General features: G+C 38.1%; 1 protein-coding gene across 4 annotated transcripts in view; it reads left to right on the plus strand.

The window, feature by feature from the left end:
• VPS37A (VPS37A subunit of ESCRT-I) overlaps nt 1-12,853 on the plus strand; it is a 32,512-nt gene that overhangs the window by 1,838 nt on the left and 17,821 nt on the right. For all 4 annotated transcript variants that reach the window (XR_008710100.1, XR_008710099.1, XM_055567268.1 and 1 more), the window contains exon 2: nt 11,600-11,674. Coding sequence is in view for 2 of the 4 variants with exons in the window: in XM_055567268.1 (XP_055423243.1) it covers nt 11,600-11,674 (75 nt within the window). In the remaining 2 variants the exon portion in view is untranslated. The remainder of the gene's footprint in view (nt 1-11,599; nt 11,675-12,853) is intronic.

Here is a 12,853-nt window from a genome sequence, read left to right on the forward strand (position 1 = left end):
AAATACTTTCTAGAACCATACCTTTGGAATTAATCGCTTTTAAGCCTTTAGGATATTCTGTTAGATATTCTCACAGCTGGCAAATTTTATTCTTTGAGGTTGGAGTTGAATTTTCAAATATTCCTAAGTCCCTTGCTGCTGAGGCTGGTAAATAAGGAAAGTGATGTGAAATGTATTGTGTATTTTTCTGTGTGTGTCTCCCAAACAAAGTTAGAGTTGAAGGCAGTAAATGCTAATCTAAGGAATTCTGTAATTGGCTTACGAGGGTCAGTAAATACCCTGAGTCAAAAGCAGAAAGGATCTATTTTATTTGTAATTTTTTTTTGAGCCAGAAATTATGGACATATAATTAGACATGTGACATTATCTACAGTATTTTGTGATATTTTATGAACAGCTACCTTTAATTGCTTTGATTCTTACAATTTGTTTTATAAAAAATACTTGAAGTTTTTATTGAAATATTTCACATTTATAAACTATACTTGGATAATTCTGGTGACAATCAAGTAGGTCATGTACATGGCAGTTTTTAAAGAATGGTATGGTCCCAGAAAAAAATTTCACCTATTCTTGTTAAGTTTGCCCTTTTAACTTATGACATACATTTTAAAACTAGCAGGTAAAAATGAAACATCTGTGCAGTATCTGACAGTATGTTGCTTGAGTAACCAAATTCAATACTACAATTAAAGATTTTTGTACAAAAAGACACTGCAATTGGTTATTCTGAAAATGCACTCTGTAAAAGTTGAAAGACTGTTTCAAATGGTATTTTAATGAATACTACAGAACTTCCTCAATTATGAATATTAATGTATTGTTGCACTCCACCCCTCTGCCTCATGTTTCATACTCTGTCCCTTCTCCATTTACAGGGTCAGCAGCTCTTTTTCTGCCATCAGTGTCTCACTTTTTTTCTTCTCAGTAACCTTTCCCCACCCCATTCTCTCATCTACCTTCCAACTTCTATTTTCTTTTAACTACTTATAATTCAAAAAAATCCCATATCAGGAAAGAGTCTCTTGAATTCCCTTTCCCTAATTTAAACTTCTTTTTTAGTTACCTTAAGAAATTCTCTTAGGTCTTATTGGTGAGGCAGGGTGAAGGAAACACTGTCATAATGATGACCAAAAAGTTGTTATATAGTAGCATGTTTCTGTCTGCTCTGAAAATGGAAACTGGAAGTTATGTAGATTACTAGGCTGAAGTAATATATGCCACTTTCTAAGTAACAGTCATCATAATATTCAACTTATCACTATATTTCCTGACTTTTGGGGGGCAAGAGTAGAACTAATTCTGTTGTTTCTTGTACTTCCTAAAGAAGCTTACTTTAAGTCACACTTGATTTCCCATCTAACTCCATACTTCTGATTTCTTGGAAGAACGTTACCTTTTTGGGTTCCTGGTCTGCAGGCCCACTTCTTTAATGGAGGCCAAGCCCCTTCAATCTGTATGGGTAAATAGTGATTGTTTACTCCAGTGATGATGGGCTTATTCCCACCGCTAGTTATTGTCAGAAACTTGACCTAATCTTGGTCAGCAGAGTTGGAGAAGAAGTCTTTTGGGGAGCTACACGAAACATTTTTCTTAGTAATAGAGATGTCTAAAAGGAAATGCCTCTTTCTGTTTTTGGATATTGTTGTGTTACATGGGATGCCTGGAACTGCTTGGATCATGAAGGAAGGGAGGCTGACTACTGGATGTGGTAGAGTAGAAAGATGGAAAGTCTGTGATGATATTGTGATACTGAATTAACCAGGCCTGGAACCTTTCTGCCTCTAGACTCCTGTCTGTATGAGATTATACATATACATTTGTATTACACATACAAATCACACGTTCGAACTGATTTTTCTATTACTTGTAGTTGAAACTATCCCCATTGATACACACCAATCCCAGTATTTAAAGATTCTTGAGAATTGAAGCTGTTAACTATCTCCCTGCACTGCACCTGACAGTCAGAAAATACCAGAATCTGATAGTAAATCAACAGTTACCATCCTAACTATCCTGGTTTTTCCTCTCTCATTAGCTTCTTTATTACTTTACTTCCTTAGGTCTGAAACAATAGCCTGAAGCTGTGCTGTGAATGGTATTGTCTGTAATTAACTGCAAAGATTGAAAGTTATACAAATAGAGTCTTGGTTACCTTTTACTTAGGGAGATCAGCTCTCTCAAATAAAGGACTTCTCATTTTAATAATCTGTTATGTGGTAATTCTGGTGCTATTTTATATTCAAAAAGAAAATTTAATTTGGGAGTTATTTATCGGAATTGCTTTCTTCTTTTTCACTCTGATATGGGATGCTAAACAAAATGAATTTGAAGAAAATAAATGCAAACAAGCAAAAATTAATGACATCACATCATAATAAATTAATGACTTAGGTGAACTCTAAGCTTTAGTTCCCATCTGTAAAATCAGGAATTGGGATTTTTATCCTGTAGAATTGTTGATATTTAAGTAATATATATAAACATTTATTAGAGTTTCTGACACACAGTAAGCAGGTAACAGATTGTATTCCTTCTTTCCACTGCATGGTATCAATGTGCCTGCAACCTTTGCCTCATAGCCTACTTGGATCTAGCCAGCTTGTTAATGAATCACTCACAGATCTCCATTTGTCTCTGGCAGGGCTACTTGTGACTTTCCATTCAGAAAGCAAGTCCATTCCAGAGAGTTTTTCTTCATAAATGAAATGTAAAATTTAATTTTGAAAGGTTTCAGACAATACATGTAGAGAGACTAGAATATTATCTGACACACACTAAAATGTATCTATAAATGCCAGCTATTTTATATTTGTATCTTAAATAGAAGATTTTTAAGATACAATTAAGATATAATTGTATCTTAAATACAACAGACTATCTCCATAGTCTATACACATCATTTTGAAATTTTCTTTTGCTACCAGTCCTTCGATATTCTTTCTGATTACCCAAATCTTTAACAAGTCTGTGACTTCTTTGAAGAGTCTCCTACTGTATAGTTTTGTGCCCTATAGCTGTTTAGTTTAACCCCTGCTCTCAGGTATAAGGCTGTCTCCTGTAAACTCAAGTGTTTCTGAGTAAGCCTAGCTTCCAAATCTTTCTTTCTTGTAGTTTTTACTGTCAGCTCAAAAGGACTCACATACAGACTTGACAACACAAAAAGTTTGTAATGAGAGGATATGTGTATATGTTTTAACCAGTTCAATGCTGTATTTTTTTTTAATGGATCTGTTTCAACATAGTGTGAGATTTTTTTCATTAAAATATCCAAATTTCCAACTTTTAAAAAATAGATTTTATTATTTAGAGTAGTTGTAGGTTCACAGCAGTTTAGCAGCAAATACAAAGATTTCTCATACAGACTTTGTCCCCTCCAACTTTTTGTTCAAAACAGAAAGATCTGGCAACATAAGTTATGTAAGAATAAAACTTCCTTGTGAAAGAAAAATCACCTTAACTTGTTGCAATAAAAAATCCTACAAGAATCTGCTATGACAGCTTATTGAAGCTGCAGAAACCTACAAAATGTCAATATTTTGACTCTATAAATTTGAACTCCTAACAGTGAACTTAAAAATTATGTATAGCAAACAATCCCATAATTAAGGGAATTTTAATTTGGTATGTTGTCATATAATCTATAACCAGTGATTAAAAGTTACAGTTGTAGAGTATATGACACAATAAAGCATGTTAGAATACTTTTCCTAAATAGATAGTAACAGTCATATGTGTTCTTTCTAGTTAATTTTCCACATAGTAGTATCAATCCATACCTGCTTTAAAAAAAAAAGTTACCACACAGGTAATCATTTCTCCATTGCTAGTTGAGTCTGACTACATCTACTCTTTGCCTCCTGCTTCTGAATTTCTTCCAAGCTGTCTGTCCTGCCTGCTCACCTAAGCCAGAAACCTGGTCATCCTGTTTTCACTTAGTCATCTGTGTTACCACTGCATCAGGCTCTTCTCTCTGCCTCCATTCTTATTCCCTTTTCTCTTCCACATGGGTGCCAGAGTAATCTTTAAAATTTGAGTTTGATGATGTTATTCTTTTCAGTGGCTTCCTAACTCTTGCCAGCTTCTTTAGCTTAATGCCTGGTTGTCACAGAATGTAAGTGATGTGACTCATGAAAAGGTGTCAGCAGACACAATGTGAAGTTTCTTTAATGGCAAAAGATAGAGACTTTTAGAGACCCAGTGTTATTTCCTACTGAAGCTTTTCTAATTGTCCTCTGTCTGGAATGTACACTTCATTTCCCTGGTTCTGTTTCCTGGGGTTAACTCTTATCTGACTTTTAAATGTAGCTCAGATACTATTTTTCCCCCAAAGACCCCATTTCCCCCACCCCTGTTTAGGTTAAGTTCTTTCTCCTGTGTTCCTATAGCATCTCTGTCATTATCCAATGTCTTCTAAAGAGCAGTGTTTCAAAAATAGCTATGAAATAAGTGGTCTGTGTCAAATAGATACAGATAACAAAATTGAGTACTCTAGAATTTCTAAAAGGCTTTATGCTAACATGCCTCAGCATTATCCAGGAGTAGGGTACAGTATGAAGCATCTTCCAAACAGAACAATGAGCCATCTATTCAACTCTTTATTTTAAATTTCAAGTTTCTTAATTATTCACTTCCTATCAGCTGGTGTGTGTGTGTGAAGGCAATGTAATAGGGAAGAGCTTTTGTATTCTACTACAAGTTAATTAATAAAGGGTTGTTGCCTGTAAACTTCAACTACACATAATGGTCCATCCCTAGAAACCCTGCCTCCCAAGTAATCAGCATTAAGGCCTGATGAGGCCCACCTGTGAGTGCCTTCAGGAAGGAGGAAATTAGCACCTCCCCACTGGAGGCCTACCAGAAACAGGAAATACTTGACTGTACTCCCTTCCTGTTTAATATAAAAGAAGCCTGAACTCTTCCTCAGGCAAGATGGTACTTTTAGTTCTTGAGTCTACCATCCTCTTGATTCACTGGCTTTCCAAATAAAGTCTATTCCTTGCCCTAGCAACTGTCTCTGGATTTATTGTCCTGTCCTGCGCAGAATGGTACAGGCTTGGACTGGTAACTCAAGTGCTGTTTTCTTTTGTTCCCCTGAGGATATTGTAACAAATTTATAGTCTTCTGTTTGCTCCTCTAATTCTGAATCTTTGAGTTTTTGTGTGTGGAGCTTGTTGAGTTTGGTGCATGCCTCTAATGCTTTTGTTTTGTTCAAACCTTCTCTGTATCTAAGATTCCTTGTAGTCTTGTTTGTGGGTCTTTAGTTCTGTGTATCCTGGCCTGCCTCAGTTGATAGGTGAGGAAGAATGACTTGCTTTGTCCTGGGGCAAGCTAATAGTTGTCTTTTGGAGATGGAGGTGCCTGGGAGTCAGGAGCTTCCTGAGGTGCTGCCCCCTTAGAGGCTCCCTCCCCATGGATTTCTGGGGCAGACAGGACGGTTGTCTGCAGGTTGGAACAGGCCGGACACCAGGAGAGAGCTCTTAACTTCCTGCTGCTCCAGACTTCTTCTCACTGTCTACTCAGAGAGGGGCTCCTGCCCCACCTTCCACACTCTGATTTGCCTTGACCTGGTTCAAGGGCTTCAGCTTTGCATTGGTCTTATGTTTGGGGGTTGTCATTAGTTCCTATATTTAATTTTTTTAAACACTTATCTTTTCCTTTAATCTCATCCTTTTTTAATCTTTTATCTTTCTAAGATTCCTCAGAGTTAGTTGTCAGTGTATGTATGGAACCCTTTACTTTCCAGCACTGTTATATAGATTTGCTTCTTAAAAGTCAGTTTCAGTATTTCCTGGAGATTTAGATGGGAGAGGGAAATTGTCTGTCTTTATCTAAGCATCTAAACCTTTTATTGACAAGGATCACCTAAAAACCCTTCCTTGAGTTAAACAAGGGGAAATGATGGAATCAGAGTCTTGATCTTTTTCAGTCAGTTGGTGACTGAGAAAACAGAAGGGACCACGCTGTTTCCATTTCCTTGGGAGATGCAGATGCTGAATGCATGGTAGCTGTTCAGCTGAACCTAGTCTTAGTTACAGAATCCAGGTTTACACAAAATATAAAGTAAGGAGATAAATGATTCTTCTGTGAAAGGGATCCCAACCATAGCTAGTGTGTCTTGCATTTCAAGGTCTGTTTACGTATGGTTTTAGGGGCTGTCAAAAGTATAGTGGATGCCAGTTAACCACACATTCTGACAAAAGTTAGCTGTCTCAGCTTTCTTGAGTCCAAAACAGACTCAGAGTTGCTGAAATAAAACCATAGCAATTCACTGTTCTCAGAGAACCTAGAGAATAAAATTATTAGCAGAAGATTATTGAAATTTTCTCTGGTGAGATTGCAGTATTACTTTAGAACACATGTCCGAAGAGTACTACCTGTCAGTGTAAAGATATGACTGTAAGAATGCTTATCAAAGCATGGTTTATAGCAGTAAACTTGGAAACAATCTAAATATTGATGCTGAAAACTCAGCCTCTGTGCATCAATAGGAATAAAATCTGAGACAGAGTTTTGGCTGAAATAGAAAAGAATAGCTTTATTACTTTGCCAGGCAAAGGGAGACACAGCCCGCCTGTGCCCTGGAAAGCTGTGTGTCCCAACCTGGGACGATTTGTTGAAAGGTTTTACAGCAGGTTCAAGGGCAGAGTTGCTTATAAGGAGCTGTGTACACCCATGCCTTTAGTCTGGCCTGGGGGTGGGTGAGGTGGGGGGCAGTCTCCTCCCTTGTCTCCTCCCATCCCTGATTAGCAACTGTTTGAATTTGCCCTTTCAAGGCCATGGAGACTGGAGTCTATTCCTACAAACCAGAAGTGGGGACTTAGAAAGGCTTCCATGCCCAGGAACCCCCAGGGGCCTGCTTAGTTTCAATATTTAATGGTACAGAATAGGTTAAACAATATATTAGAACATTATGTAGATGTTTAAAACTCTTGCAAAATAACATTTACTGATTTGGAAAAATAATTTTTTTTTTCCCTGTTGAGAAAGAATTATTTTTGGAATAAGTTTTTAAAAAAGCTACTTGAAATAGCAAAAAATTCAAAATCACATTTGTGATAAAGATTCGGGGAATGATTGTTGTTTTAATTAAGTAGAACAAGCATCTGCCATTTTATCTAACACAACTAATGTAGAGAAGGAAGCAGCTTTCCTTGATGCTCTTGCTCTTAGGGTTGGGCCTGAAAATTAAACCAACTAAAGATTAATAGGAGAAAAGTACACAAATTTCATGTGAGTTTACATATCAGGGAGATCTTCAAAAGGAAATGAAGAGCCAGAGAAACAGACCTGAGCATTTTAACTGGGCTTGATGAAAGTCGTGGTGACAGTTGTGGAGGGATGTGGTGGGTTACGGAGTGCACGGCACGCCTTAGTGATACTGCCAGCCGAGTGCCAGCGTGCATGCGTGCTCATTCGCTTCAGTCCTGTCCTTTGCGACCCCACGGATGTGGCCCGCCAGGCTCCTCTGTCCATGGGATTCTCCAGGCCAGAATACTGGAGTGGGTTGCCGTGCCCTTCTCCAGGGGATCTTCCCGACCCAGGGATTGAACCCAGGTTTCCCACATTGCAGGCAGATTCTGTACTGTTTGAGCCACCAGGGAAGATCTGTGTTGCAGTGAAGCATGTCACATGAGTTATTGGGTTTCCCAGTAGATATAAAAGTTATTTTTACATTATACTGTAGTTTATTAAGTGTGCAATAGCATTATGTCTAAAAACCAATGTATGTATTCTAATTAAAAATACTTTATTGCTAAAAAACACTAACCATCAGTATCAGTGAAGCACAATAAGATGAAGCATGCTTGTAATTGTAGTAAGTGGGAGGGGCGGGGGACATGTTGCAGAGAACAATGATGCCTTAGCAAGCCTGGCTTCTTAGGTTCTTTCACTGTCCCTGTGTCTTCTGAGATTCAGATGCTCCTTCCTCTTGGTGTAGCGTGGGCACCTCTTAATGAGGTCTTAAGACCTATTTTCTGTTTTAAGAAAGAAAGATAAGGAGGGAGAAGGTCAGAGTAACCTTCCTGTTTCTGCTTTTTTCTTATATTCCTTCAGTTTAAAATATTGAAGATGCCAAAGTGCCACATTTAGGGGCATGTCCTCAACCCATCAGTTGCCATGGCTAACCTGTTTTGGAATTTGTTAATGATGATTCAGTTCTCATTAATATTACGAATACTACCTTTGACTTCCCTGGTGGTTCAGATGGTTAAGAATCCACCTGCAATGTAGGAGACTTGGGTTTGATCTCGGGGTTCAGGAAAACCCCTGAAGAAGGGCAACATAATTATGGGGACAGTGAACACTTCTAGCCAAAAATTATTTTAATCAAATTCACTTTGTTTTCTATAAAAAGACAGTGTCTGAAAAAATGACTTAACACTTCAGTACTACAAATTTAGACAGGCTCCAACTTGGATATGTATGTTAAATGTTTGCTTAATAATGCTAAAATATATTGAACAATTATGGTATTATGTGGGGAGGGCTTTACCTGCATTATCTCATTTAATCTAACAACACTTTTAGCAAGATGGGTATTTTTAACATCCCCATTTACCGAGTGAGAGATAAGGCTTAGGCAGATGGTGATGGTAAATGGTGGAGGAAGGATTTGACCCCAGGAAGCCTAATTGAAGAGGTTATGCTCTTGGTCACTAAAATGCTCTACTTGGCTTTGATACTGTTGCGATCAGTATTCCTCTGAAGCATTGACACCATTGACATCTAAGATAACAGAAACAAAAAACTTAAGCCATGTTATTGATTACACAGTGTTTATATCAATACAACTGGGAAAACTGTTTAGTATCCTAGTCTGAACCTGATCCCCAAAGAGAAACTTTAAGTTAGTCTTAATACTGAATATCTTTTGAGTCTTTTCTCAACTATTTCTTCTCTTCAATCATAACTTCAGTCCACGGGATGTCAGAGGGGACATTTATGATTTCTCCGTAATTCCATCCCAACACTCTTGAACCTTTCAGGCAACCTGAAATTCACATATTTGCAAGGCCAGGTTTTTATCAGAAGGCAAAAAAAGTCATCAGTTCAGTTCAGTCGTTCAGTCATGTCCGACTCTTTGTGACCCCATGAATCGCAGCATGCCAGGCCTCCCTGTCCATCACCAACTCTCGGAGTTCATCCAAACTCATGTCCATTGAGTTGGTGATGCCATCCAGCTGTCTCATCCTCTGTCATCCCCTTCTCCTCCTGCCCCCAATCCCTCCCAGCTTCAGAGTCTTTTCCAGTGAGTCAACTCTTCGCATGAAGTGGCCAAAGTATTGGAGTTTCAGCTTCAGCATCAGTCCTTCCAATGAATACCCAGGACTGATCTCCTTTAGAATGGACTGGTTGGATCTTCTTGCAGTTCAAGGGACTCTCAAGAGTCTTCTCCAACACCACAGTTCAAAAGCATCAATTCTTCGACGCTCAGCTTTCTTCACAGTCCAACTTTCACATTCATACATGACCACTGGAAAAACCATAGCCTTGACTAGACGGACCTTTGTTGGCAAAGTAATATCTAGGTTGGTCATAACTTTCCTTCCAAGGAGTAAGTGTCTTTTAATTTCATGGGTGCAGTTACCATCTGCGGTGATTTTGGAGCCCCCAAAAATAAAGTCTGACACTGTTTCCACTGTTTCCCCATCTATTTCCCATGAAGTGATGGGACCAGATGCCATGATCTTCGTTTTCTGAATGTTGAGCTTTAAGCCAACTTTTTCACTCTCCTCTTTCATCAAGAGGCTTTTTAGTTCCTCTTCACTTTCTGCCATAAGGGTGGTGTCATCTGCATATCTGAGATTACTGATATTTCTCCTGGCAATCTTGATTCGTCCCCCCAAAAATGAGGAAAATAAGACAGGTCTTCCAGAACTACCAATTAAAGCAACCACAAGAACAAAAAATAAGTTATGTAACTGCTAGATGTTTTAAAAGGATTCATGCTTGAAAAGGATTCATGTCCTTTTGGATATCAGGCTTCCTTTCAACCATAACTCATTAATACTACTTAACATTTTTCCCTTTGGAAAGATTATAAATGTTGGAAAGATTATAAAGATTATAAATGTTAGAATTCCAAGTGAGTCACCAAAAGGTCTGGTTGGTAGATTATACTTGTAATAATTGCATGCCAGCAATCAAAATAAAATTCTGGGGACTTGCCTGGTAGTCCAGTGGTTAAGATCCCAAGTTTCCAATACAAGGAGTGTGGGTTCAGTCCTGGGTCAGGAAGCTTTAAGATTCCACATGCTATGGGGTCATGGCCAAAAAAAAAATTTTTTAATAAAAATTCTGAATGTAAAATCTTAAGATATAGGGAACTTTTATTAGATGGCAGTTATATTCAACTATTAGTAATGAAGACTCCCCAAATAGTAACTTGATAAAGTGACATGATAAAAGTTTCTTTTTCTCTTGCATACCAGAAATTCAGTTTGTTAATTCCATAACCATTAAGGACCCAAGCTACTTCTGTCTGCTGAGCTTTCCCTAGTGTTTGGCTCTGATTCTCAGGGTCACTCCTGGTCCAATATGGTTGTTCGAAGTTTGTCTTTCAGGGCCAGGCAGGAAGGGCAAATAGACTCTATACCAGTTTTTGTTGCCCTTTAAAATGCGTTTCTGGAAATTCCACCTCACCCAACTTAACTGTGTTTTATTGGCTGGAACTTAAGCCTGTAGCAACAACTTGCTACAAGAAAAGCTACAACATTGCTGCTCAGAATAAAATCAGGATTCTCTTATTTAAGAAGAAGGGGAATATTTGGTTTTGAAAAGCAACCAGCTGTCTCTATCTATCATAAGGCTGTAGGAGACATCTCATCCAGACTTCTCAGTTTAAACTCTGAAAGCCCTGTCAATACAGCTGGCATTGGCAGGATTGTAGTCAGAACATAGGTCTTCTCTTGCTGACCTGTTTTAACTAGAGGACTTGGCAATTGCTTCTTCTTCTTCAGTTGCTAAGTCATGTCTGACTCTTTCCAACCCCATGGACTGCAGCATGCCCAGCTTCACTGTCTCCCGGAGTTTGCTCAAACTCATGCCTACAGTTGATTCTACTAATGATAAATTGCTTCCCTGGTGGCTCAGACAGTAAAGAATCCACCTGCATAAGGGAGATTGGATTTGATCCTTGGGTTGGGAAGATCCCCTGGAAGAGGGCATGGCAGCCCACTCTAGTACTCTTGCCTGGAGAATCCCCATGGACAGAGGAGCCTGGCATGCTCAAGTCCATGGGGTCACAAAGAGTCAGACATGACTGAGTGACTAAGCACAGCACAATGATAAATTAGATAAAGCGATAGTAATCAGTGTAGCACTAATACAAGAGTTCTTTGCCTTTTTACCTCACCAGCTTAGCTCCATGTCTTAGCAACCCCCTGAGAATATCTCAGAATAGTATTGCCTGCTTATTTGATAATTTTTTCTATGGTCATTTCCCCCTCAAGATACAAGTTATATTGGCTCTCTAGATTCTGTGATTAAAATGAAGCTGTTTTAGTAGACTCTACAAATTTTAATGTTTGCTTTTAACATTAATGGTTTTTATAACTTTGGATAAATTTTTTTCTCAAATTTTCTCCTACAGCATAGCTGAAATACAGAAAGATGTGGAATACAGGTTGCCTTTCACTGTAAATAACCTGACAATTAACATTAATATGTGAGTAGAATTGTATCCTATTTTTTCATGGAATAGGACTTGGAAAAATCTTTTTATCATTTTGTTTCTTAGCTACTGTCAGAAGTAAGCTGTTTAAAAGTGAATTTATTTCCTTTTCTAGTATCTAAAGTTTATTAAAGTTACACAATTCTGTGAAATAAAGAAGTTTAAATATGTCATTGTAATAGAGATTGTGGTAAGAAACCATGAAAGAGGAAATGGAATACAAAGATGTAATAGATCTTTCATTGATTTGCACTAAACTCTTCGCTGGAGGCAGGCTGAAAGAGTAAGCATGACAACAACAAACAGTGGAAGGGATTGTGTGCAGACACTGTTAGAGGAACAACCACCTTTACATCAGAAACAAGTTAAAATATTCTAGTTTTCAGCAACCAATATAATTCATCAGCCAGCAAGTTCACAGTTGAATTTGATCTGCCGATTATTTTTAAAGAAAAAAAATTAAAAGTAAAAAATAATAATCATTATTAAGGTTATTAAGCAATAAAGAGGAAAGTTTGGGCAAAGTGATTGCTAGTACTCATTTAGCCCTAAGTGCATTTATTAGACTTCAACATGAAAGAATTACTATTACCTCAGATTGCATTAGGTGGCTGGCTGCTCAAGCAAGTGTTTGAGTGAGGTACAGTAAAAATGCTCTTAACTTGAAAATAGAAACTATGCTTGTTCATCGTCAGCTCTTCATTGCCTAGTGAGGTACCTTCACGTGGGATCCCATATTAAATCCTAGTTGAATGAGTGGAAATTAAAGGGTGAATATATAGCAGTGCCAACCATTATGCTGTGTTATGTCAATATATGGGAGCTTTATGAATCGTCACAGCAGCCCTGAAAACTAAAACAAATTATATTCAAGTAGGTAGTGAATACAGTAGTCAGGAGAGAAACCCAGACTGTTTGGGCTCCAAAGGCCATTCATTGCCTCTTTTCCAAAGTAGTTTAACAGCCTAAACTATATACCTGAGGTAGTTTTCTCTTTCATCACACACCCTGGTACAGCTAAGTAGGAGAAGCCAACAAAGACGTAGTTTCCCTCTTGACAACAAATAGTTCCCTGAGCCAGGAGGGGAACGGAGTGGCAGTTTAAAAGGATGTATTCATCTAGATTTTAGAGATTTGCAAGGTTCCATGTCCAGTAAAAGTGCATTGTTGGAG

This window comes from Bubalus kerabau, chromosome 2 (genome assembly GCF_029407905.1).
Source record: "Bubalus kerabau isolate K-KA32 ecotype Philippines breed swamp buffalo chromosome 2, PCC_UOA_SB_1v2, whole genome shotgun sequence".
Taxonomy (NCBI): domain Eukaryota; kingdom Metazoa; phylum Chordata; class Mammalia; order Artiodactyla; family Bovidae; genus Bubalus; species Bubalus kerabau.